At 38.6% G+C, this 26,529-nt stretch overlaps 1 protein-coding gene across 3 annotated transcripts in view; it reads left to right on the top strand.

Annotated features, from left to right (window-relative positions):
- Positions 1-26,529, top strand: part of aff1 (AF4/FMR2 family, member 1) — a 188,129-nt gene that overhangs the window by 67,695 nt on the left and 93,905 nt on the right. For 2 of the 3 annotated variants that reach the window (XM_051928076.1, XM_028802290.2), the window contains exons 4-5: positions 21,942-21,983; positions 22,344-22,430. In XM_051928076.1, coding sequence (XP_051784036.1) covers positions 21,942-21,983; positions 22,344-22,430 — 129 coding nt within the window. The remainder of the gene's footprint in view (positions 1-21,941; positions 21,984-22,343; positions 22,431-26,529) is intronic. The other variant, XM_051928077.1, reaches the window with a different exon arrangement.

Genomic DNA, 26,529 nt, shown 5'->3' with positions numbered 1-26,529 from the left:
GGCAAAATGGACTAGCCTGCCGCATCATTTTTTCACTTTGATTTTTGAGGTGTCTTTGAATTCAGCCCTCCTGTAGGTTGATCATTTTCATTTCCATCAAACGATGTGGCATCCTTTTGTTCGTAACACATTACCCAGTCCAGCGTGATTTGTTTTCCCATTGAGATCTGATGTGTTTCAAAGTGTTCCTTTAATTTTTTTGAGCAGTTTATATTGAGACAGAAGTAACACATGGAATTCATTGCTAATGTGACAATTCGTTCAGGCACACATTCTACTGTTGATTAAATATGATTTTTACTTTGCCTTTATTTTAGGTATCAAATTTATAACTTTCCCATTTATTTTGTGCATTTTTCCAACTTTGTAAGCTGTTTGGAATAAACATACTGTTTAACCAAAAGTATCTAGAATATTTCTGACCCTTATAATGGTATAGAACCGTCACCAGGGGCCTCATGTATAACGCCGTGCGTAGAACTCACACTATAACATGGCGTAAGCACAAAAGCGGGATTGTGCGTACGCACAGAAAAATCCAGATGCAGGAATCTGTGCGCACGCATACTTTCACGTTCTTCAACTACATAAATCCCGACCAGCGTGAAAAGTAACGTATGTGCACGCGCCTTCTGTCCCGCCCCATCTCCTCCCAGAATTACGCCTCTTTGAATATGCAAATCAATATAAATAGCCTTCTGTGAAAAGACAATGGGAAAAGCACAGGGGAAAATATAAGAATTTCAGCGAATACCAAGTGGAGGCAAAGGAAAAACGTACTATTTGTTGGTTTAAACAGTGGTATAATCAACAAAAGAAAGTTGATCGAGTGACAGAGTGTCGGAAAAACTCGAAAGTCATCAAATTCACAAAGTCGCACAGTGCCGAAATAAAAATCACATATCAAAGTCGCCGTGAAAAGGCAAGTCGTAGCCCGCCCTCTGAGTGTCATATGAAAGCTTATTAGGGTACAAACAAAAAACATAGGCACACAGTGGGGAAAAAAGCACGAAATGTCAACTTTTTAATCTCGAAATTTCCACTTTAATCACGTAGTTTATTTTGCCATTAAAGTAGAACATCATAAACTTCATCTTAAAATCGTTTATTTTACTAGTTTCTCAAGTAGCACGTTAAATGCTTTTTCTGTGTTTGATCTTCTATGTGCTCTATGTGTGTGAATCACTACGTGCTTCCGTTCTTTCTCTTTCTCCGACAGGACACAGAATGCATTACATTCGAGATATTACAGCTCTCTGAATAATTAAAATACTGAGATGTATACGTGATATCATTTTCATGATGATAGGAATGAAAGCATGTTATTAAACATGGGAACACGGTGGCGCAGTGATTGTTCATATCTCACGCAAGAGGCTTGCTGCACCATGTGCGACCTTCGATGAAATAATTTATTACAGAAGTACTGTCTCTTTCAAACGTACTAACCTCCAATTCCTGTCCATACTTTTCTTTCTCCATTCGCCACACAATCAGCTCTGTAATAGACGTTAAGCCATTTGTAAGCTTAGAACGCCGATTCTTCAAAACTTTTAAGGAACATTGAAATATCTTCGTAGTACATGTTTAATTATTCTATTCGTCTATCCTTCCAGTGTCGCGTCAGCACCAGCAAGAATACAGCGCAAGGCAGGAGCTATCCTTGAACTAGCTATACGCTGCGGCACCGTGTCCTCACATGTTTAATTATTAACAATACAGATTATTTAAATGAAGTTAAAAGTTTTATCTGTATACTATAAGCAACATATTTTGCTGCATTTCATCTTAAAAATGATATTGTCATCATACGCGCTTTATAAAGTAGCGCAGGTTGTGCAATATTATAACTGTAGTGTAAGTTTACAGTGAGGTGATTGTACTTATAAGTATACACAGTTCTACAAGGAGCACTTGATGGACTGATTGAGTGCGTTTAGAGTTCTTGGGATGAAACTGTTTCTGAAACGCGAGGTCCGTACAGGAAAGGCTTTGACGCTTTTTGCCGTGGTTGAGATAGTGTGTACTTGAAACTGTATACCGATAATTCTCTTTCCGATCATCTGCTGCTGTGATTCACACTCAGATACAGTGATATAAATACTCCGAGTGGTGCAGTGAGTGTAATATGGAAAAAGATGATCCGCAGTGGCAACCCTTAACGGGAGCAGCAAAAAGAAGAACAAGATGCAGTGAGCGTAACAACGCTAAAGCAGTTATGGTATTTGGAATACTATGGCTATTCCCTGGCCCATTATATTGCTACAGGTTAATTACAATCAGATGCATTACACTAATAAACAATATGCAGTTAATTTCAGTGTATTTATAAAGCCGCGTCAGGAATGTGGGTCTAAGAAAGAAAGGATGAGCACACAGGAACAGTAGTTTGACCATTCTGTGGACCATTATATTGTTACAGGTTAATTACAATCAGATGCATTAAATTTATGAACGATATGCAGTTAATTTCAGTGTATTTATAAAGCCGCGTCAGGAATGTGGGTCTAAGAAAGAAAGGGTGATCACACAGGAACAGTAGCACTGCTTTGACGCTGGGTGCCGCCAGTCTGCAAAACCGAGCGGAGAAATTGCGTATGCCAAGGTATGAGTTACCGTGGAAATGTGCGTGGCTTTACGCCAAGTTTAGGTTTTATACATTGCGATTTGAGCGTGGAAAGGTTCGTACGCAACATTTCTGTGCGTACACACTGTTTATACATGACGCCCCAGGTCTTTTGTCAGTGAGAGGAGTCGGAAGAACCAGCAGCAGCCGCTATTTAACAAAATAAAGTATGGTAAGGAGTTGACAGGTGCAGTGCTGAAAAGTTCGTTAAGTGGAGATTCCCCTTAGGACACTTCATGTTAGCACATCATTCCGATAAATATCAGATTTTTTTTTTTTTTTTTGTTAGATAATGCCTTCACTTACCAGCTTGGCGGAGTCTTCTGTTTAAGCGGACTAGCCATGTTAGTGGGCAGTTGACAGGCAGTTTTCATTCTGTGGCCGCGTACTCCCTTTATGCTGCTAAAAGCCGGCAAGCAGATGATTTCACAACGTTCGGGAAGCATGAAATGGGAAAGGGGGAAAGCAATCGCAGTATGGGTATGGTAATGGTTTTACTTCATTCGTGTATGTATGTTATGTCTTATTGTCGCCTAAGAATTTAGATGTAATCCTCTGAGATGTATGAGTTGTATTTAACATGGTATATGTGTAGGAATAAAGGATGGATAAAGCAGTGTTTCACCCTCTCTATATGAATGGTAGAAGCCCATTGCTTTTAAACTACTGGGTAGGAAATATTATTTAAAAGACCTCAGTGCCATTAGTAAGGGGGAGTGGTGAGGGTAGTTGTCACTATTCTGCGTATTACAAAGGTTCATTTTTTCTCCATGCTAAAGGTTGTCTTAAAGTTATTTTTCCAACCCTTTTAAGCCACCAAGTCTCCTAGATTTTGTGGAGAACTTCAGCACTTAGGGAGAGAAATGTTTTGGCTGCTACAGAGCCACGAGAACAGTTATTCGACCTTTTTCTTTCTACAGTTTTATTATTTATTTATTTTTTTTGGCAGCTTTGGACTATGAACATTTTATGAGCCCTTGCCTATAAGTACTATACACTAATACAGTAATTTATTGAATTCGCCCTGTTTGTTGGATACGACTATTTTTGTTCTGCTGGATTGTTATATATATATTTTTTTTTAATTTTTGTTGTAGATAGATAGATAATACTTTATTAATCCCAAGGGGAAATTCACATACTCCAGCAGCAGCAGCAGCATATTGATAAAAAACAATTAAAGAGTGATAAAAATGCAGGTAAAACCGACAATAACTTTGTATAATGTTAACGTTTACCCCGCCGAGTGAAATTGAAGAGTTGCATAGTGTGTGTGGTGGGGTGGGGTGGGGGCTGTTGGGGGACGACAGTCTCCTCAGTCTGTCAGTGGAACAGGACAGAGACAGCAGTCTGTCGCTGAAGCTGCTTCTCTGTCTGGAGATGATACTGTTCAGTGGATTCTCAGTGATTGACAGGAGCCTGTTCAGCGCCTGTCGCTCCGCCACAGATGTCAAACTGTCCAGCTCCATGCCTACAATAGAGCCTGCCTTCCTCACCAGTTTGTCCAGACGTGAGGCATCCCTCTTCTTTAAAATGCCTCCCCAGCACACCACCGTGTAGAAGAGGGCGCTTGCCACAACCGTCTGATAGAACATCTGCAGCATCTTATTGCAGATGTTGAAAGACACCAGCCTTCTAAGAAAGTATAGTCGGCTTTGTCCTCTCTTGCACAGAGCATGTTGTTGTGGATTTTGTCCTTTATATCTCCCGCCAATACTGGTGTATCATTTTTTTGCAATAAACATTGGTGACTTTACTTTCAAGAGACTTTATCTGGGTTTTGGGGTACCTTGAGCGCCCTCCGGCTCTGAACTACTAGCGGACACTGACCAAAGACAGTTTTTCATGACAACCCTACAGAAAGGCGAAGAGAATTTTGTGGACATTTGGCCAACGTTGGTAAACTGTGATAATGGGCATTAAACTGGTGGTTCAGGTTGTAATGGCTTACATTTGTATAATTCATGGCTCATTAATAATACTAATATGTTTTCTTTAAAAAGAACACAATGTTCAGAGAAAGTAATACAAAGTTCCTCCTGTTAGGATTTATCTTGTAGTGCATATCTGGCTATAATGGCAACTAAAACATTCTTGCAATATAAATGTACTTAATTGATGATGTAGCAAAATATTAAGCAGTCTTACAAGATCTTATATAAATTCTGAAATTTATTATATTAAATAACTACCTAGCAACTGCCTTTCAGGCATACAGTTGGGTCCATAAATATTTGGACAGAGGCAACTTTTTTCTAATTTTGGTTCTGTACATTACCACAATGAATTTTAAATGAAACAACACAGATGCAGTTGAAATGCAGATTTTCAGCTTTAAGTCAGTGAGGTGAACAAAACGATTGCATAAAAATGCGAGGCAACTAAAGCATTTTTTTAAACACAATCCCTTCATTTCAGGGGCTCAAAAGTAATTGTACAAATTAAATAACTGGAAATAAAATGTTCATTTCTAATACTTGGTTGAAAACCCTTTGCTGGCAATGACAGCCTGAAGTCTTGAACTCCTGGATATCACCAGATGTTGGGTTTCCTCCTTTTTAATGCTCTGCCAGGCCTTTCAGTTGCTGTTTGTTTGTGGGCCTTTCTGTCCGAAGTTTAGTCTTCAACAAGTGAAATGCATGCTCAATTGGGTTAAGATCAGGTGACTGCAGTGCACCCTCTGTATTTACTTTCATGCAGTCTTCTCTTTATGGTAGACTTGGATATCGATATGCCTACCCCCTGGAGAGTGTTGTTCACTTGGTTGGCTGTTGTGAAGGAGTTTTTCTTCACCATGGAAATGATTCTGCGATCATCCACCACTGTTGTCTTCCGTAGACGTCCAGGTCTTTTTGCGTTGCTGAGTTCACCAGTGCTTGCTTTCTTTCTCAGGATGTACCAAACTGTAGATTTTGCCACTCGTAATATTGTAGCAATTTGTCGGATGGGTTGTTTCTGTTTTCGCAGCTTAAGGATGGCTTCTTTCACCTGCATGGAGAGCTCCTTTGACCGCATGTTGTCTGTTCACAGCAAAATCTTCCACATGCATGCACCACACCTCAAATCAACTCCATGCCATTTATCTGCTTAATTGATAATGACATAAAGACGGACTTGCCCACACCCCTCCACGAAATAGCCTTTGAGTCAATTGTCCAATAACTTTTGAGCCCCTGAAATGAAGGGATTGTGTTAAATGCTTTAGTTGCCTCACATTTTTATGCAATCGTTTTGTTCACCTCACTGAATTAAAGCGGAAAGTCTGCACTTCAACTGCATCTGAGTTGTTTCATTTAAAATTCATTGTGGTAATGTACAGAACCAAAATTAGAGGAAAATTGTGTCTGTCCAAATATTTAAGGACCTAACTATGTCCTAGCAGCATTTTGCTGAGATTTTACATTTCTTCCCCATTACCAGATGATCAGCTACCATCAACATTCAACATCAGATGCTGGCTAATCATTTTCTGTTGTCTGCAGATGGCAGTACTGGCAAGATATTCTGAAAATAAAAATACAGCATTAGGATTGTCCAGAGAGGATCTTTACACTGTTAGCTTTGGGCTTTAAAAAGAGACACTTGTGTTAAATGTTACTTTTTTTTTTTCCTTTGAAGTGAGGTCAGTTTTTTTTTTTTTTTTTTTTTTTATATTTTCAATTGTTTGTAACTAACTTGGTCATTCTTTTGTTTTTCAACAGGTATAATAAGAGTGTTGGAAGATGCTTTACAAAATAAATAAATGACAAAATGAATAAAATAGAGTGCTTTAAAGTGACATGCAAAGGCAAATTATAGCCAGAGGAAACTGGACTAGAATGAGTACAATGGTTTCAAAACCAAAGGAAATTTAATCTTTCTTCTGTTTGAATGGACATTCTTCCAGCCATTAAGCTATAGCTCCATAAAGCTATATGAATTTTTATTTTAAATATTGTAATGAGACCTTTCAATATCTTGATTGCCAGCTTCAGAGGTACTTGGAAAATAAATTATGGGGGGCATAGGGAATGTATATTTTATAAATAATAACCACCATCCTCAATAGCATCTTAAAATTGAAAATAATTTGTGCCAAAATATTAAAAATGCATTTATTATTTAATTGATTAATGAGTGAGCATGTATTGACTCTGGTCATTTTTTTATTGTAGTTATTGTGCAGTGGATTTGCAGACTCTTAGTTATGCTGCTGTTAAATTTATTTTTACTCATATGGATTTTAATTGCTGTTTTTCCTGTGACAGAGCTACCATTGTAAAATTTTCCATTAAATCAGAGTAAGTGATAGCTTGTTAAAATCATGGAATCCTCAAGGAAGCCTTCATTTATTTTTCTTACTAGCTTTATGTCCCTAGTGTCGTTCCACTTTATTATATATGCCTTTGTTTATGGCCTTTAATGTTGTGAATTCTTTATATTTGTGGATCTCTTGTGAGAATTTCATGTGAATAGCCTCATTGGAAATATATTTACCGAAAAGAAATGTTGATACATTCAATACTTATTTCCCCCCACTGTATAAGCAAGAGCATGATGAAAGCCAATATATACTCACTTATTGAAGAAGAACACGTTAAGAAAGATAGTAAAATACTTTCTTGTGCCTAAAGTGACCCAGCCGCACTATTTTTATAAAGAAATTCATTAACTCTGCCCAAAGGCAGGAAGTTTTAAAATCAGATGACAATTTATCTTGTAAAAAATTCTTTTGATAACCTTTTTTGTCAGAATATTGCAGTAAAAATAAAAAAATGGTGGTCAAAATTTCTCAATCAATTTGTTATTAAATGCACCAATCGTCTGCTGCAGTTACACAGGGCATACACTTCAAAAGACAATACTTGCAGTCAGTTTTTAAGTTTTGTTCTTTAAAATTGAAAAGCACCAACTATTATCAATAAATTTAAAAATCCAGTGATAAACATTGTAACACAGCCATATTACTGAATGATGATTTTTTTTTACTTGCTCTGTTGCTCATCTTTCATTCAATTATACTTTAAAATGCCTTTGTATATTGTAATGGGGATTAAGGAGTTTTTTAGTTTATTAAGTTAGACTCTTAATATTTATTTATGTTTTTCCTAGATAAGATGTAACTTATAAGTGAGTAAACTGTGTGATTTTAGAAAATTACTTTTGAGGTTAGCATACAACATTTAGCTTTCAGGCAGGCAATAATATACTATCAAAGATAGCTAGGACAGGAGGGGTATCGGAGGCAAATGGAGAATTGTAATGAGCCTAAGTCTTTGAACTTAGGCCTAGCGAGGAAGTTAAAGTTTTAGACATTGAGGGCCAAAGTTTGAGATCACTTTAGAAAGGGGTCAATTAGATATTTTAGTTTGAATGATTGGCTAAGCAGTATATTTTAACACCGTGTTGAATTCTAGGATGCAACTAAACATGATAATACAGAAATGTGGGAAATTTACAAATATAAAACAAAAGTTAAGAAGTATGTTTTAAGCTCGGGCAAACTAACCAGTGCTTACCGTATTTTTCAGACCATAAGACGCACTTTTTTCCCCCCAGAATTGGGGGGAAAAAGTCCCTGCATCTTATGGTCCGAATATAGCCTAAACATGTGCTGTAAAAAAAAAATTTTCAACTTGCCCGGCTCTGTGCTCCATTCCCGCCGCGGCCGCCCGCCCCGCTCACTGGAGTCAGGCGCTGCTGCTGCCCTGTGGTAGTAGTAGTACCGTACCTGCTTCCATGATCATTCCTGCTGGCTGCAATGCTCCATTCCCGCCCCCGCCCGCACCGCTCACTGGAGTCAGGCGCTGCTGCTGCCCTGGTACAGACGTGGTAGTAGTAGTACTGTACCTGCTTCCATGATCATTCCTGCTGGCTGCAATGCTCCATTCCCGCCCCCGCCCGCACCGCTCACTGGAGTCAGGCGCTGCTGCTGCCCTGGTACAGACGTGGTAGTAGTAGTACCGTACCTGCTTCCATGATCATTCCTGCTGGCTGCAATGCTCCATTCCCGCCCCCGCCCGCACCGCTCACTGGAGTCAGGGGACTGGACTCTAACTGGTACAGTGTAGTGTACGGTGACGGTCCCTTCCTTGATCCTGCAGTCTGCATGCATCATCATTCATCGATTCCCATCCGCCTCAGCTGGTGTCCGCCCGCTTCCGGGATCGGAACCAGCGTGAGGCGCACATGTGACCTCCCTCCTGTGAGAACACGTGTGCGCCTCACGCTGGTTCCAATCCCGGAAGTGGGGGAAACCAGCTGAGGCAGGACAGGAGTTGCGAGTCGAGCGCCACCACCGCACACACCAGTGAAATACGAATAGAGGTAAATGACAAGTGAAATGACTGAGTGAAGGTAAAAGCGCAAGAATATGCATACAAATAGAAACCCTAATACAATTAAAAATACAACTGAATATGCATAAATAGAAACCCTAATACAATTAAAAATACAACTGAGACAAATTCAGAACTAGTAGTGACAGACTGTCACAGTCTCAGTCAGCCTGTGCCTGGAACAAAATGACCATACATATCATGGCAAATAACACTGAACTTTGCTGACAGCTTTTAGCCTTGTGAGAGGCTGGAAAGTGTTTTACACTGTGGGACAGTACCGTAAATGTTACCGCTATGGTAAATCACAGAAAGTCTCTGCATACAGTATACGGGCAATATTGTGAACTACGGTACAGCTTGCCCCCCACTATACTGGTAACAGTGTTTAGGCCTGATAGTAATAAAATGTGTGTGTGTGGGGGGGGGGGGGGGGGGAGATATGAGAGCACTGGATGGAATGAGGGGGGATATGAGAGCACCTGATGGAATATGGGGGGGGGGAATTAAAAAGACACCGTATTGGTATTACTGACAGTTCTTTAAGTCTTTTAGGGCTAATTTTTTTTTTGTTTCTTTTCTCCCAGGGCTGAATATTTTTCCAAAAACTAACATTTTTTAAAAAAGAACACAAAGCAATTGTTTAACATATCAAATCAACAAAAAATATTTACTTTTGACAAATGTTACTGTCTTGCATGTTATATGAGCCTGCATACTCTATGATTTCACATACATATCACATACATTTTACACAGCAAAGTCTGATCTTGCTCAAAGCAGCCAATTTCAGTCATTGCCACATTGCACTCCTTACAATACGTGTTGCTTTGGTGCCTATTTTTCAATTGTCTGTTGCTGCACTTTCTCACATATATTGTTAGTGTGTACTGTAGAGAGACAAGTCACCCATTTGCCATCATGCCATGCCACTGCCACCAAGTTTTCTGCCAGCATGAAAACCGTATTGTCACCTCTTTTCATCTTCTGAAACTTTATGAACTTTATGTATGGCATTATAGCCTGGCTCACCCCATGGGATTTGCTTCTGTTTATTACAGAAGTGAATAAAACTTTGCAGCAGCACGTACCTAAGCCACCAGGGGACAAAACACGTTTGGACCAATGCTCCCTGAAGTTATATCACCAGTTCTGTCTCATCTCTATTTGTAATGCCACAGCGGGCTTCATCTCGTCTTTCGTTGTGGGTTTCCACTTTGAAAAATGAGAATGTGATGCAAACGCAGCCCGCGATTCAAAAAAAAATCTCTGCCTACCTGTTTGTCTCATCTGACAGTAGCTGAAAAGCAGCATCAGGAGAGAGCAGCCTGAAGTACAGCAGCTGGTGATCTGCCGTGTCCAACAGCAAGCCATGCGGTCTTGTAAACTCCGGTAGCCAGATCAGCTCTCAACGGATCAATGTCTGTGTATTTATCCCATGCGAACCTTGCCGTAGATGCATCGGCTGCGCGAAGGCACGCAACTGGCAGCAGATCCGCTGGCGCGGCATCGGCTGGTGTCTGATCAGCTGATGCCTGCTTCTAACTCTCTTGCTCGATCTCCTGATCACTGCCAATAAAGTCCGATTCTGAAAAATCAAGAGTCCGACTCCGCGATAATGCGCAAATGCGCATAATGCGAGTGTTTTCTTTTCTGCACTTGCTTCGCTGCCTTTTCACATGTCGGTGCCATCTTGCCTGTTTACATTTCGCAACTCACGCACACGCAATGTTTATTTGCCGAGTCAACGAGTCTAGCATTCCTCCAAGCACAGAGGGAATGCCTGTGACGTGACAGTGAGATTTGTCGCCATTAACAGCTAAGTCGACATCCGCCTTCAACCCCTCCTGTCGATAAAAGTCGACATCCGCCCTAAAAGAGTTAATTACGATTTTGAAGGTTTTGCAGAAATACTGTACCAGTACCACCTCCTCACTAAGATGTCCAAGCAGAAGAGATGCACATATAAAGTTGGTTTCAAACTGGAAGTTATAAAATATGCCAAGGAACATGGCAACAGAGCAGCAGAGAGACACTTTGGACCACCTCCCTCTGAAAAGATAATTAGAGAGTGGCGGAAACAGGAGGATCAGCTGCAAAAGTTGGACAAAAGTAAGCACACTTTACGTGGGCATGCTGCAAAGTGGCCAGAGTTGGAGGTGGACATAAAGGAGTGGATCACACATCACCGTGAAAATGGCTTCTCAGTCTCCACAAAAATGATCATGAATAAAGTCAGACTCATTGCTGTAGAAAAAGGAATTCAAGATTTCACTGGCTCACCATCATGGTGCTACAGATTCATGAAGCGATCTGGCCTTGCTATGCGCACCAAAACAAAAATTTCTTAAAAAATGCCCAACGAATACGAAGAAAAGATTTTGTCTTTTCACAAATTCATCATTGATGCCAGAAAGAAGAATCAATTTGAACTAAGCCAGATTGGAAATATGGATGAAGTTCCGCTTACTTTTGATGTACCATCCAATAGAACAGTAGACCACAAAGGAGCAAAAACTATAACCGTTAAAACCTCAGGGCATGAGAAAACCCATTACACTCTTGTGTTGTCCTGCTGTGCAGATGGTACTAAATTGCCACCAATGCTCATCTTCAAAAGGAAAACTTTTCCAAAAGAAGCAATTCCTCGCGGAGTCGTGGTGCATGTCCATGACAAAGGATGGATGGACGAAAAGGGAATGAGGCTCTGGATTGAAAAAGTATGGTCCAAACGTCCTGGTGGGCTTTTAAAAAAAACATCCTTGTTAGTGCTTGACCAGTTCAGAGCACATATCACCGACACTACAAAAAAGAACTTTAAAGAAGTCAAAACTCATTTAGCTGTAATTCCCGGTGGTCTTACCAGCCAGCTGCAACCTCTGGACGTGTCCATCAACAAACCATTTAAAGTGTTTATGAGGGAAGAGTGGAACAAGTGGATGGCTGCTGGTAATCATGATCTTACACCTACTGGAAGAATGAAAAGGCCCACTATTACCCAAGTTTGTGAGTGGGTGAAAACCTCATGGGACTCAGTTAAGGATGAGATCATTGTACATTCCTTCAAAAAATGTGGCATCAGCAATGCCTTAGATGGGACTGAAGATGATATGTTATATGAAAATACCGGTACCAGCACCAGTAGTGACGAAAGTCCTGTTAGTGATTGTGAGGATCTGAGCTTTCTAGATTCTGACTCTAGCGATGAGGAGTTCTTGGGGTTCTCATAAAACAAGCAGAACCTAAAAGAGCGTAACTGTTCAACTTTATTCTATTTTATTACTGAAGTCTCTCGTTATTGTGTTTTACAGTAATTTTGTCTTTTGCTGACTGTATTTGTTAATAATGGTTCTAAATGCTGCTGTTCACTTTACAGGGTTGATTACATGTGTTTATGACTGTGATGTTGGGTTTTAATGCACATAAAATGTTTTAAGACATCAGAATCTTTTTTTTCTTCATTTCCCTTCTCTAAAAACTGGTGCGTCTTATGGTCCGGTGCGTCTTATGGTCCGAAAAATACGGTATATGGCACCAAGTAGATTTGAAATGAGGGGCTTTGGGAGCTTTGCTGTTAAACTTGTAATTTATAACACTGGTCAACAAGCATTTTGTTACTGGGATTTTTTCACCTGTACTTTAACAAATTTCACTTGCTGACTGTAACTCTGAAAACGTTTTTTGTCTAGTGTGTCTCGTTTTTTAGTTATGATGTCTTGGACAACTAGGGTGACTGGACATTAAAGGCGGATGGCCATTTTGATAAATACCAGTAATTCCACTATGGATGCCATTGAGATAAATGAATTCGCAACACATTAATAACAGCTGTGAGTTGTTTACCTTGTGATTAATTTTAGTTGAAAATTATTAATTTTTAATTAGTGGAAAAAATATTTGTTACCGATTACCAAGTCCTATATGACTCTAATGCATAATGCCACATCTCAGACATGTCATGGTGAAAATGTCATGGTGGTGCAATCTTTTAAATAATGCCACAGTTGGATTAAGAAGAATGAACTCTATTTTTGTTGCACAGACATCTCTCCTGTAACTACTAAAGCCTATCTGGTTTCTCTGTAAATAAACATAAGTAATAATTAAATTACAGTTTAAATCTTTTCTCACTAAAACTTGACTCATCTTTTTGTAAACTGATAAGGTATTGAAGTTGAGGTGCCAACCTTGGCCATATTACTCTCTTTGATATGTGTGGTCCTTTCAAAGGTAGCAATCAGACAGACTGTCGTATCTGTGAATCCTCTCAGGAGCTGCGTACTCCTGTTCCCACGCTCACATCACGATGTATAAAAACTAAACTTGGTGTAGAGCCACACACATTCTCACGGCAGCACAACCCATTGTGTACGCCCGTTTTCTGCTCGGTTTTGCAAACTGGCGGCACCCAGCGTCAAAGCAGTGCTACAGTTCCTGTGTCGTTTCACTTTCTTTTTTAGATTCATGTCCTTGACGCAGCTTTATCAAATACCCTGAAATTAACCCACATATCGTATATAAATTTAAGGCATCTGATTGTAATCAACCTTTAACAATATAATGGTCCACGGAATGGCCAAGCTATTCCAAGTACCGTAGCTGCTTTAGTGTTGTTACTGTTGGTGCACCACTCGAGTATTTTAACCCACTGTATCTGAGTGTGGAATCCCAGCTGTACAACAGCCGATTGGAAAGCTCTACAGTGGAATGTGTCAAGAGCGCAGAGGATAATCGGGATACAGCTTCAGAGAACATTTATAGCACATGCTGCCTCATCCATCCACACAGTCTATTTGAACTTCTCCCATTCGGCAAATGCCTCAGAGCCTTTCCTGTAGGGACCTCGAGGTTCAGAAACGGTTTCATCCCAAGGGCTCTAAATGCACTCAATCATTCCATCAATTGCTCCTGGTAGAATTGTTTGTACTTGGGATTACAGCTACAGTAATCCCTTGCTATATCGCGCTTCGCCTTTCGCGGCTTCACTCCATCGCGGATTTTATATGTAAGCATATTTAAATATATATCGCGGATTTTTCACTGCTTCGCGGGTTTCTGCGGACAATGGCTCTTTTAATTTCTGGTACATGCTTCCTCAGTTGGTTTGCCCAGTTGATTTCATACAAGGGACGCTATTGGCAGATGGCTGAGAAGCTACCCAGCTTACTTTTCTCTTTCTCTTGCGCTGACTTTCTCTGATCCTGACGTAGGGGGATTGAGCAGGGGGGCTGTTCGCACACCTAGACGATATGGACGCTCGTCTAAAAATGCTGAAAGATTATCTTCACGTTGCTATCTTTTGTGCAGCTGATTCCTGAAACGACATGCTGCACGGTGCTTCGCATACTTAAAAGCTCGAAGGGCACGTATTGATTTTTGATTGAAAAACAAACTCTCTCTCTCTTTGTCTGCTCCTGACGGAGGGGGTGTGGGCTGCTGCCTTCAACAGCTTTGTGCCGCGGTGCTTCGCATACTTAAAAACCAAACAGCCCTATTGATTTGTTTGCTTTGCTCTCTGTTTCTGACAGCCTGTGCTCCTGACACGCACTCCTTTGAAGAGGAAGATATGTTTGCATTCTTTTAATTATGAGACAGAACTGTCATCTGTCTTGTCATGGAGCACAGTTTAAACTTTTGAAAAAGAGACAAATGTTTGTTTGCAGTGTTTGAATAACGTTCCTGTCTCTCTACAACCTCCTGTGTTTCTGCGCAAATCTGTGACCCAAGCATGACAATATAAAAATAACCATATAAACATATGGTTTCTACTTCACGGATTTTCTTATTTCGCGGGTGGCTCTGGAACGCAACCCCCGCGATGGAGGAGGGATTACTGTACTTCACTGTTAACTTGCACAACCTGAGCCACTTTTTGAACCATTTCACTGTCTGCAATATATGTACATGTATATTGTACTTGTGCTTTCATATTGCGCATTTTTCATTGTTTTTTATCATTATTATCATTTTACAGGAAAAAATAGTTTATGGAGGATTACATATTGAATCTCATTGTACCATTAAAATAACAGTAAAGGAATTAAATTCAATTGAAGAGAATACTTATTTACAAATGATGACTACTGGTTTCGATTTAGATTTCCAGGAGCTATCCTCTTGGAGCTCTTTATTATTTTTAAGGTGAAATGCATTAAAGTATGTATATTATACTGATAAATTTTTGACTTCATTTAAATAATGTATACTGTTGTTAATTAAATGTGTGGGCACGGTGGAGTAGCAGTAGTGATGAGCTGGCACCCCGTCCAGGGATTGTTCCTGCCTTGCGCTGTATGCTTGCTGGGACTAGTGCGACCCTGGATGGATAGATGGATGGAATAATTAAACATGTACTATGAAGATATTTCAAGGTTCCTTAAAAGTTTAGAAGATTCTGCGTTCTAAACTTATACATGGTTTGAAATTTATTATTTAGTACAGAGGTTATTGTGTGGCGATTGGTTACATGGAGAAAGAAAAGGAAGGACAGGAAATAGCGGTTGGTATGTTTGAAAGAGACAGTGCTGCTGCAATAAATTATTTCATCAAGGGTCGCGCATGTCCCAGCAAGCATCTTGCAGGAGGCAGGAACAATCTGTGGGCAGGGCGCCAGCTCATTGCTACCACTGCGCCATCATGCCCCCATGTTTAATACATGCTTTAATTAATTTCGATATGAATATGTATACATCTTAGTATTTAAATTGTTCATATATATTTTTTTTTATATATTCTGTGTCCTATCGGCGTAAGTGAAAGCCTGTTTTAAAAGCACATAGTGATTCACACACACAGAGCACATAGGAAAGCACATACAATATGAAGCATTTAACGTGCTATGTTACTTACCTTGGGATCTGAGCAAATCTAGTAAATTAAACATTGATTTCAAGATGACGTTTACCACGTTCTACGTTAATGACAAAATAAACCTCAAGATTAAAGTGAACATTTCAACCTTATTTTTTAAAAAATTTTTTCTGTCTCTCTCTGTACCCTAATATGCTTCTGTATGACACTCAGACGGTGGGCTACAACTTGCCTTTTCACAGTGACTTCATATCTGACCACTTCTTTTTTTTTTTTTTTTTTATTTCGGACACTGTACTACTTTTTGAACTTCACCTTTCGAGTTTCTCCGCCACTCTGTATCACTCGATCAATTTTCTTTTATTTTTATCACAGCCAACAAGTCAACAATAGTATGTTTTTCCTTGTCTTCTTTTCGCATTTGCTGAAATTCTTTCTTTCACATGCTTTTGCCATTGTCTTTTAACCAAACACTGAATGGAAGGTGATATTTATATTAATACAAAATTATGGGAGGAGTCAGGGTAGGACAGCAGGTGCGTGCATGTGCGTTACTTTTCACATTGACCGGGATTTATAGAGCTGAAGTGTGTGGAAGCCGGCTTACGCATGGTTTTGTGCATCTGAATTTTTTTGTGCATATGCATGTTTTCACGCCATGTTTTAGGGTGAATTTTATGCACAGCGTTATCCATGAGGCCCCAGGCTTTGGTAAGGTATCCTGTAGTGCAGCCCTTACAAGGGAAATGACAAGGGTCAGTGATAGGTCCTTGGCCTCCGTAGGAGTATTCTGAAGTTACTTTGTATTTGACATGTAACTCAGCAGGAGCAGTGGCAGGCCCTTGGCCACCATTGTGTTGGAGACATGGGTGATGAGTAAGTACTATAGGGTGTACATGAAAATCAAGACTAATTATTTAGATATTTCCAGTATTTAATTGTCCACCAATATAAAAATACCCTTAGAGGTAAAAGTGTCTTTTGTGACCACTTTTATACCATAAAACAAATTACTTTTTCTAATTTAACTTGGTCATCTATTGAAGCAAAAAGAAAAATGAAACTAATCTAACAGTGTTTACTGTAAATTCCTGTTACGTTTTTGTGATGTTGTATTCGTTACATTAAATTAGATAAGAAGTTGCAAGCAACTTTGATAAAAATTAGGGAGTTTATAAAGACATGAATAATCTTTTACTGTGTTGTGTTTCAGCTTTTTAGATTTCATGTTGAAGAATATAAAGTAGTACTGTGTAATGTGCTTTATGTTCAGAGGAGAGAGTTATAGAAACTGTAGTTACTTTCCTGGAATTTATTTTAATTCCAATTTGATTTTTAACATGAAATGTATGTAATTTTTACAAATTGGGATTGTCTTCACAGTTACACCTCAGTTTAGCATAGTCTCTGTTGCCTTGTGTAATATTCAGTATTTTCCTTTATTAGCATTGTAAGCTGCTTTTTCTCTTTTAGGTGTGTTTATATTTAATGCATGAAGCAGCAAATGCTATAGCCCATGTCTGTCCATCTTTCTGTCTGCATAGAACAACTTAGCCCCAAGTTGACAAGTTTTTTGAAATGTGGCCCACTTATTCTTCAATTTTCGCTGAGATGCTCTGTACAAAATTTGGAAATTTCTAAATCTCCCATTGAAAGCATTGGTAAATCTGAATTTGTTAGAGAAATATTCTGTGGGATTTAAACTACAAATTAATTTACTGTTTCAGTTTTACCAGGACAGCAGTTACACCAACTGTGTTTTGGTTTTCACAATTTAGATAGCCACTACTGATGGTGAACAGACCCCAGTAGAAGTTAATGAAACACCAACAGACTGCATGCACGGGTGGAAAGTTACTTGCTGTCACTGACTGTTTACATGGGTAGTATCATAATGCAGGGTACAGGCAAGATCTGGCATAGCGTTTTCAAATAATGACGTGCATGTGCGAGAGAGGCAAAGGAGGATTTGATCTCATTCAAGTGGGTACTGGAATATAAAACACAAAGGTATAACAAAACAAGTGTGCTTTTATTCAAGAATAAAGCTGAATAACAAAAAATTCAAATGAGAACAAGATACTAAGAACACATGATTCACCAGCGTTTGTGTATCTGGTTCTACTCCTTCTTCAGTGATATCTTTTACAGGTTGAAGTGGTGGCTCTGAGGCTAAGGACCTGCGCTGGTATCCCGAAGGTTGCCGGTTCGAATCCCCGTCAGTGCCAAAAGAGATCCTACTCTGCTGGGCCCTTGAGCAAGGCCCTTAACCTGTAATTGCTCCAGGGGGCGCTGTACAATGGCTGACCCTGCGCTCTGACCCCAAGGGATATGCGAAAAAAAACTAACAAACACTGTTGTAAGTCGCTCTGGATAAGAGCGTCTGCTAAATGATGTAAATGTAATGTAAATGTAAATGTTGAAAAACTTTACACCGGCTGTTGCAGACTGAAATCAAAGGCTTCTTCTTTCTGGGTGCTTACACAGTCAGCATGGCGCTGTCAGATTCAAACACTAGCGTGGCAAATTGCTCGCGTACTGAAGTGACTTTAGCTGCAGGTGGAAGTCCCATTTTACTTATGGTGCCAAGGAGAGTTGCGTTGTAGTGCAGAGCAGTCTGTTAGCCAGCGAAAGCGATGTGAAGAAGCTGACTGTTGCTACGGTCCTGCCTTTGTCCAGTCTGATAGCGGTCACGGGACATCTTATCATTGATTGCCGGTACAACAAAAAAAGTTCTCAGCAGGCATCAGCCACAGCGCTGCTCTTGTGAAAAGAATGGAGATAAATGCCATCAGCCCAAAGAGGGAGAGGCAAGTTCGATATACCGCGTGGACGTCACTGAGAGAATGAAACTGAATAATAAAAAAGAAGTGGAAACTTTTACAAGTAGCCAAAATTTACTCCGGGTATTACAGACACAAATCAAATGTATGTTTTTATTATATTGTAGAAATAATAATAATAGCAGCTCACTACTCAAAAAACAGAGCACCCGGTCTCGAACCTGAGACCTCCGGGTTATATGAAAATTGAATGTTTTTTTTTTTTTCTTTTAAGTGAGAATAAATAAAAGCGCACGTGTTATTTGGACTAAAGTCTTCACACATTATACACTTCTCATCATTATTAGTATAACATGGAAAAAGTTTTTATGCTTTAGGTATGTGTTCAGCATTTCTCGCATTTCCTTTCATCCTTCACTTACCCAGATCTTTGTAGACATGAAACACACATGAAACGCATGAATTCCAAATAACGATATACTGTATTATTTACACTATACAACTCCAGGCACATCACATGCAGATAAGGAGCCTTTGCTTGAGCTGGGAGAACTTTTTTGCCTGCGAGCTATGCTCCTTCAAGCGGGGGATGGGACAGCAGGCTGCTTGTACTGATCGACGCATTTACAAAACAAAAGACGCTGATGGAGAGGTGCGAAGGGATTTAAGGTGCGCCGGGATTACGAGTTTTTCGTAGGCTTCAGGAATTCTAGTGTTAACCAGGTTACAGTTAAGAATTTTGTAGTGTATACATGCCTGTTGCACTCTTTTAGCCTGCACACATGCTTCCAGCCACATGTAGAAAACACTGGAAATGTTCACAAAGATAAATTTGCTGAGTCAAATGGTCACACAATCATATTAGTCCTTCTCCTGGCTGTAATAACGTGTCTCAGTATTTCAGAAATAGCTACATTTATTTTGATGATATGAATGTACAGTGCTAAGCTCGGCTGCAGAATCTCTGAAGCAGTATTGGAGGAAATGAGTTGAAAGTAATATACGTTACTTAGGTTACTTGTTTCTTTAAAAGGTAATAAAACTAACATAATACTTATTTATTGAAGTAGCAGTATTATCCCAACAGCACTGGATGTAAAGCAAGAAACAAACTTGCCTATATGCTGCTCCTTTTCAGGGCTCAATTGCACAGCCAATCAGACAACACTGTAATATGTGCAATCCAGTAACAGAAACATATTAACTAAGTCCACATATTTATAAAATACAGAAAATGTTCATGTTTGGATGTTTTTCTGGTCGTTTCTAGAAGGTTCATGTATGGGCTTAAGATTTAATAGCAAGTGCTGATCAGTCAGAGGTGTAGTTTTTCATACAAAAGAAGAAAAAGTAACACAAAAATAATGCACTGTTTGCCACAAAATACATTTTATAGTAAGTAACTACATAACAACTTTTTTTTTTTTTTTTTTTTTGTAAGCAGTGAGCATTTTGCCAAGGGGGGTGCTCCATAAGTGGACTCAACCATGTAAATGGGAGTTTTTAAGAAACCAGGTTACTCACCTTATCTGTTTTGTGAATGCATGTAAACGCTCTTAGTCTTTTTGATGTCACTTACAGTGTAGCAGTGTTTGTTCACTGTTCCCTTACACTTTGATTATAATTGGCTTAATTATTCATGCTTCTGCTCCTTAATTTACTTTTTCCTCCATAACATTTCTTTGATTAATGAATTGGCATGATATGTCCTCTGTTAGCAGAGGATCCATCGGTGTGGAGATAGCAAGTTCTTATTTATATTTGCTTTGTGGACGCTAGAGGCGCTGTTGCCCCGCAGGACACACGTGTAAAAGCACCAAGAAGATTTCTTTAATATTTTTCTTCAGAACTAGTGCACAAAGCACCGCACAATTCACAAATCAATAACAATAATCCTCCTCTCCTCCCAGCAGCTCCGTCACTCTACCTCCCAACTCCGGCTCTCCTTGCTGGGTTTTGACCAGTCCTTTAAATAGTCCATGACACGGAAGTATTCCTTCTCTGAGTCAAACGCCACATCATCCTTTAAGTAGCCCAGGAGTACTGCGGGCTTCCGTCCTCGTGACTCCAAAGTACTTCCTGGTTATCGTAATAGTAGGCATCCCCAGGTTCTTTGTGAGCTCCCCCTGGCGGCACCCATGGCAAACCCCAACAGGGCTGAGTAAACGGGCTCCACATCCCAGGATGCTTTGAGGGAATCTGGGGAACCGTTGCCGTCCAGGGGAGCTGCCACCGAGCGCTCCGGGGGATGCAGTGCCCTAAAAAGCCTTCTATTCCTCCTCCTTTCTGTTTAGGGACGTCCTGGCCAGACTGAAACGCCGGCCGTCCCTCACAGCTTGTGTTTTCCCTGGATGTTCCATTTTATTCCTAATACCCTTACACTTTGTGTGTTACAGTAGGTTTGTTGGTGTTTTAATTCTTCTGTACTAAGTGAGTAGGTACATATATCACAAGTGTTCATCATAAGTGATTGGTTGCTTCCAAGATAGAGGAGCACTGCTCTAAATAAACAGACATCAAAAAAATAAATTGGTTGAACCCTGTAGTAGCATCTTCTGTACTCCCACTGCTGTGCTATTAGCTGCATATTATTAATATAAAAGGGTGACTTTTGTGTTTCACTTTATACGCACTTCAAATGGTTACTTTGTTTTATCATTTTTTCATTAAAGACGGGAATGATGAAAAAAATCTAATAACACCTGTTTTTCTCATTCAGTGATAAAATAATCCAGTACGTTAAGTATCCTGCAAGATGGCAGAGTGTTTATAAATTTTTCTCTAGGACTATTGAAAGGATGAACTTTTGGCCCCTTGTGACTGCAAAAAGCATGTTGCCATTTTAATGTCTAGTAGTTTCAGTGAACATTTAAGTAAAAACTAAATAAAACCTTAGGTACTCGATGTTGTGTTTTGCGTACTTCAACAAAGTTTATCATTACTGCCAATCTATCATTCCTTGAAATGCATTTTCTGCAGTTAGCATTTAGATCAAAGTTAACAAAATGTAAAGTGTATCATAAAAATATATCCATTCTATGATTCATGTACAGTATCAACTTGTGGTAGAGAGAGAGAGAGAGAGAGAGGGGGTGGTTAGGAGCATGCGCTGATACAGCGCATTGCCGCACCCACCACCTGACAAACCAACTCGGGATCCCAGATTAGGACCCAAGTGCAGCCACAGGTGACACCTTAACATCACACACGTCAGATGGAATGGAACCAGGGTGAGGATTTTTATGGTGGCTGGCAGGTGACTGGATAAAATGCTCCTAGCAAGTGACGCCTGTTACTGCTTTATATATCACATACAAGATTATCAAATACCTTTGTTTGCATTTTGTCTCATTTTATACTTTCTATTATTATAAAACTTTTTTCTGTCTTCCTCCTATTATTTAGACATTGTCCAATGAAGTTCAGTGTGTAGAAGAAATTTTAAGGGTGAGTCTGTTGTTCACAATCACTGCTTTATAAGCTACTTTTATTATTCACAGGCCTTTTATTTGTAATTTTGTATGAGGTAATATACTGTCATTTAGTTTATACATTCTTTAAATATTTTCATGTTTCTGAGTATATAATACTTCCATTTTAAACTTTCATGTTTTGAGGGAAAAATAGTTATGCTAGGTTCAAATTGGTTTATCTCATTTTTTTAATAAAACTGATAAACCCATTTTCAGCTGCAGTGAGGGGGTGTGTATGCTTTGCATGTTTACTGTAGTCTATTTGACTAATCTCTGCTTGAAACTTCCTTGAGACTTGATTATTAAATTTGTGGTGGCATTTTTTTTCTCATAGGAAATGACCCATTCTTGGCCAGCACCCTTGACTGCCATTCACACGCCAAGCACAGTGGAACCTTCCAAATTTCATTTTGTAGCAAAGGTGGGTAAAATTGCCAAAGCAGATAGTTGCTTTTAAATCTGTTTTTTCTTGGTTAATTGCATTTTGTTCTTACTATTATTGTCTCATTGTTTTGTTCCCACTCTTAACATTGTACTCATTTATCCAAGGAATTGGGAGTAGTATGTTGTTCATTGAAGAAAACAATAAAATATTCTACTGTAATTTTTAATTCTTATTATATGCACAGTAATACTTAAATGTCTAGTTGGAAACACAAAATAAAGTGCAGTTTTGTGTATTTGTTTGTATATGCTCAGTATATAACGTATATAAAAGTTTTAGTTTGTTGACAAAGTTGTTTAACACTAGAATTACCAGAGCCTATGAAAAAACTCATAGATCCAGCCCACCTTAAATCGCTTCTTAAATCCGTTCACACCTCTCCGCCAGCATCCTTTGTCCTCTAAATGTGCTGATAAAAGACAAGCTGCAAGCAGCCGGCTATTCCATCCCCCCACCGACTTAGAACATGCGCGAACTTTTCTCAGCTCATGCCTTGATTGATTATCTGGGAGTGAAGTGGAGTTTTAGAGTGGAAATAATAGATCGTTATTTGGAACACACGCATTTCATGTGTGTTCCGTTTCTACAGTAATCTGTGTAAACACATTGTTAAAACAGAAACTTTTTCATATTTTAGTAATAAATGTTACAAAATGCAGTAGGCATAAACTATAGAATGTGTAAAGCCTGAGTTCCAAATATCAAATAAACACTCTCACAAAAGCTTGAAGGATGATATGACAGTTTCCGTGACGTAGCACGCTAAGGGTTTGCTTCTTAGAGCGCAGCAGCTTTGCCGAGCCTCAAAGACCTGAGTTCGATTCCCCGCTGGGGATAAAGTGTTGCTTTTTTTTTTTCCTTTATAACCTCAAACGGACATAAAATTTATAAATTGGTATGCACTGTCAGTTAATGAGATCGTTATATTTTCATATGGGATGCTCCTTTTAAAATATTTTTTAACAATTGAGACTGCAATTAACATGAACAACTGTCCTTATAACTGTTAATTTTAAGATCCATAACACACAGACAGACAGAGCACTGCGTAATAGAGAGACAGACAGGCAGAGATATATAAATAAACGGGGAAGCCACATGTACTGAAAGAAAAAAAAAGATCAACATGTGCGTTGTTCCTGCTGCACTGAATAAATTCACGCGCTCTAACATTACCCCTCCCCCCAATTTGACTGTCTAAGTAACAGCACAAATACAGACGCAAACTAAGTGCATGTGTGTACTGTATAATATTAACAAAAAGAGCAGCTTACTACTGAAAACGGCAAATATAGGAGTGAGTGGGGATCGAACCGGGACTCTTGATTACACTTGGTTTGCGTCTCTACTACATTTTGTAACATTTATTACTAAAATATGAAAAAGTTTCTGTTTTAACAATGTGTTTACACAGATTACTGTAGAAACGGAACACACATGAAATGCGTGTGTTCCAAATAACGATCTATTATTTCCACTCCAAATCTCCACTTCACTCCCAGATAATCAATCAAGGCATGAGCTGGGAAAAGTTTGCGCACGTTCTAAGTCAGTGGGGTGATGGAATAGCCGGCTGCTGGCAGCTTGTCTTTTATCAGCACATTTAGAGGACAAAGGATGCTGGTGGAGAGGTGTGAATGGATTTAAGAAGCGATTTAAGGTGGGCCAGATCTACAAGTTTTTTCGTAGGCTCTGGTAATTCTAGTGTTAAGGTACTTATTCTTAAAAAACTGAAAAATGTTTACATCTCCTCACTTTGTTTATTTTGTCAAATAAAAGTCACAATGTTTTTGCTGTTAAAATTCATATACTGTTGAAGAGTGAGTCCATTCATCTATGTGATTGTACTTGTATGGGTGTGCATATACAGTATACTTTTAACAGCATTATCTGCAATTTAATTTTCATCTTATTTCTAAATTCTCAGGTATCATTTATTTATTTTAGAAACTTTTGGATTTATTGTGTTAAAAGTGGGCAAACTTTATAAGTTAACACTCATTCCTTCGATAGCTGAACATTTTAAAATTTTCACATAAAATTGATCAGTGTCTTTGTTTTTTGTCTATGCTCCAATTTATTTGTTCATTCTTTCTTTTTTGAGATCTACTATTTAATATTATATTATAATTATATTGTCTGCATTCTAATTAGAACATTAAATCAATCGTTGACAAGAGCAGACCATTCAGCCTAACAGTGCTTTCCCATTCCTATTTACTTAATTTCTCTAAAACTGTAGTGTTTGTCTTGAACAAAATATTTCAGGTTTTTTTTTAGTTTCCTTTCATATGTTTAAACTTTTGATGAATACAGAGTTTCAAAATCATTTTTAAATTAGTTTTGCCTCTGTTAGATACATAATAGTAAATCTGTGTCTGATTCGGTATATTTAGCAATTTTAAAAATGTTGTATGGAAACAAAGAAATGGCAAAAGGCAGTTACGAAATGGGATAAAAATTACTGAAAGTCATGTTTGTGTAGTTACAACATTCTCATTGGTCTAATTTTTTTTTTGTTGGCAAGTAAAATATTCATTAGACCAATTCTGCTTAATTTGTCTAGGGTCATGTAAATTACATTTTCTCAGACATGTTCTGTAGTTTAACTCGGAATAGGGAGGCACCAATATGGGATTACTGGGCTGATGCCGATATCTGATAATGTTTATGTACTTACCTACCATTACCGATACCGATGTTGATATACACAATTATAAGATACAGAGGAAAATGAGACTTGATCTGCCTTGATGAGAATTACAGAGAAATGAAACATTTATTTAATTAACAATTTTTTACACCACATTCAGTCATTAAAAGCAAATGATATCTGCCATGTTTAGCGGGCTACCTGTTGGTTATATGGGAAATAGGTTTGCAGGCTGTTGCTTTAAATAACACTTTTCTCTTCCTTTTTGATGGAGCAAATTCAACAATAATTGAAAAAATGAAAATTGAAAAAAATGGTAAAATTATACCATGACAATAGTATAAGCAACACCACGCAAGAATAACAACATTTGCAGATTATGTACAATCATTAAAATAATTTTCTTCTGTTCAACTACATTTAGCTGGCTATCTGATCCTCGGTTTTACAGGCTGCAATATTAAATACTACATAATAATTTTTTATCTTTTTGATGGAATAAATCTAACCACAACTGAAAGAACAAAAATTTTAAAAATGGAAAAGCTTACAACAGTATAGAAATAAATAATAGCAATAACTTTTATTTTTCTGGAGGTTTATTATTTTGTATTTTCTTTAGCATGATGGGGAGGTTTTTCTTAGTGAACAGGAACATCTCTGCATTGTTGCAGGAAATTATGTTTCTCTTTTTGTTGATCACATTAGAAGTCACACTGAATAATCTCTCAATGTCCACGCCAGTACAAGGGGTGGCCAGGAACTTGCGTGCTAATTTGGTAAAGGTAGGAAACTGACTGCAGTTGTTGTTCTAATATTTCAGTGGATTTTCATTTCTTGGGTTTGGTGCCTCTGACAGAAATCCCTGCACCTGCTGAATAGTATTTAAAAGATAGAGCTACATTTTGTCTTTTACAAGCGCTGTCAGATTAAGATTAGAATCTTTATATTAAAAATAAGTATACGGTATTTGAACATAGGATAAAAGTATTTGGTACTTGAATGCATGTTTTTTGAAATATTTTATTATTGTTGTTAGTTTTTCACTGTAAATCATGAAGTGCTTACAAGTTGCTCATTAGGGCTTAAGAGACTCTGGTTGACTCTCTCACAAAAAGCAACGCAAACAAAAAGAAGTAAGGCACACAATGCACTGGCACATTCTAGCTTCAGTGTTCGTAAGAAAAACAAACGTAGTTATCCGTGATTGCTCAAACAAAGTAAGTGCAGTTCCCCTTTTACAGTAAATAAACTGAAGCGCTGTGATCCTTTGTGATTTACAACTGAACCAAATGTATTAAATGTTGCTTTGTAGTGGTCTTTAAGTGTTTTCTGTGTATTACAATCATTTATTAGCAGACAGCATTTTTCAAAGTAACTTATAAAAAATCTGTAAAATTAGTTTGTGTGTCTTTACAAAAC

This window comes from Erpetoichthys calabaricus, chromosome 5 (genome assembly GCF_900747795.2).
Source record: "Erpetoichthys calabaricus chromosome 5, fErpCal1.3, whole genome shotgun sequence".
NCBI classification, from domain to species: domain Eukaryota; kingdom Metazoa; phylum Chordata; class Cladistia; order Polypteriformes; family Polypteridae; genus Erpetoichthys; species Erpetoichthys calabaricus.
The sequence above is the reverse complement of the archived record's forward strand: the minus strand, read 5'-3'. Positions and strand labels throughout refer to the sequence as shown.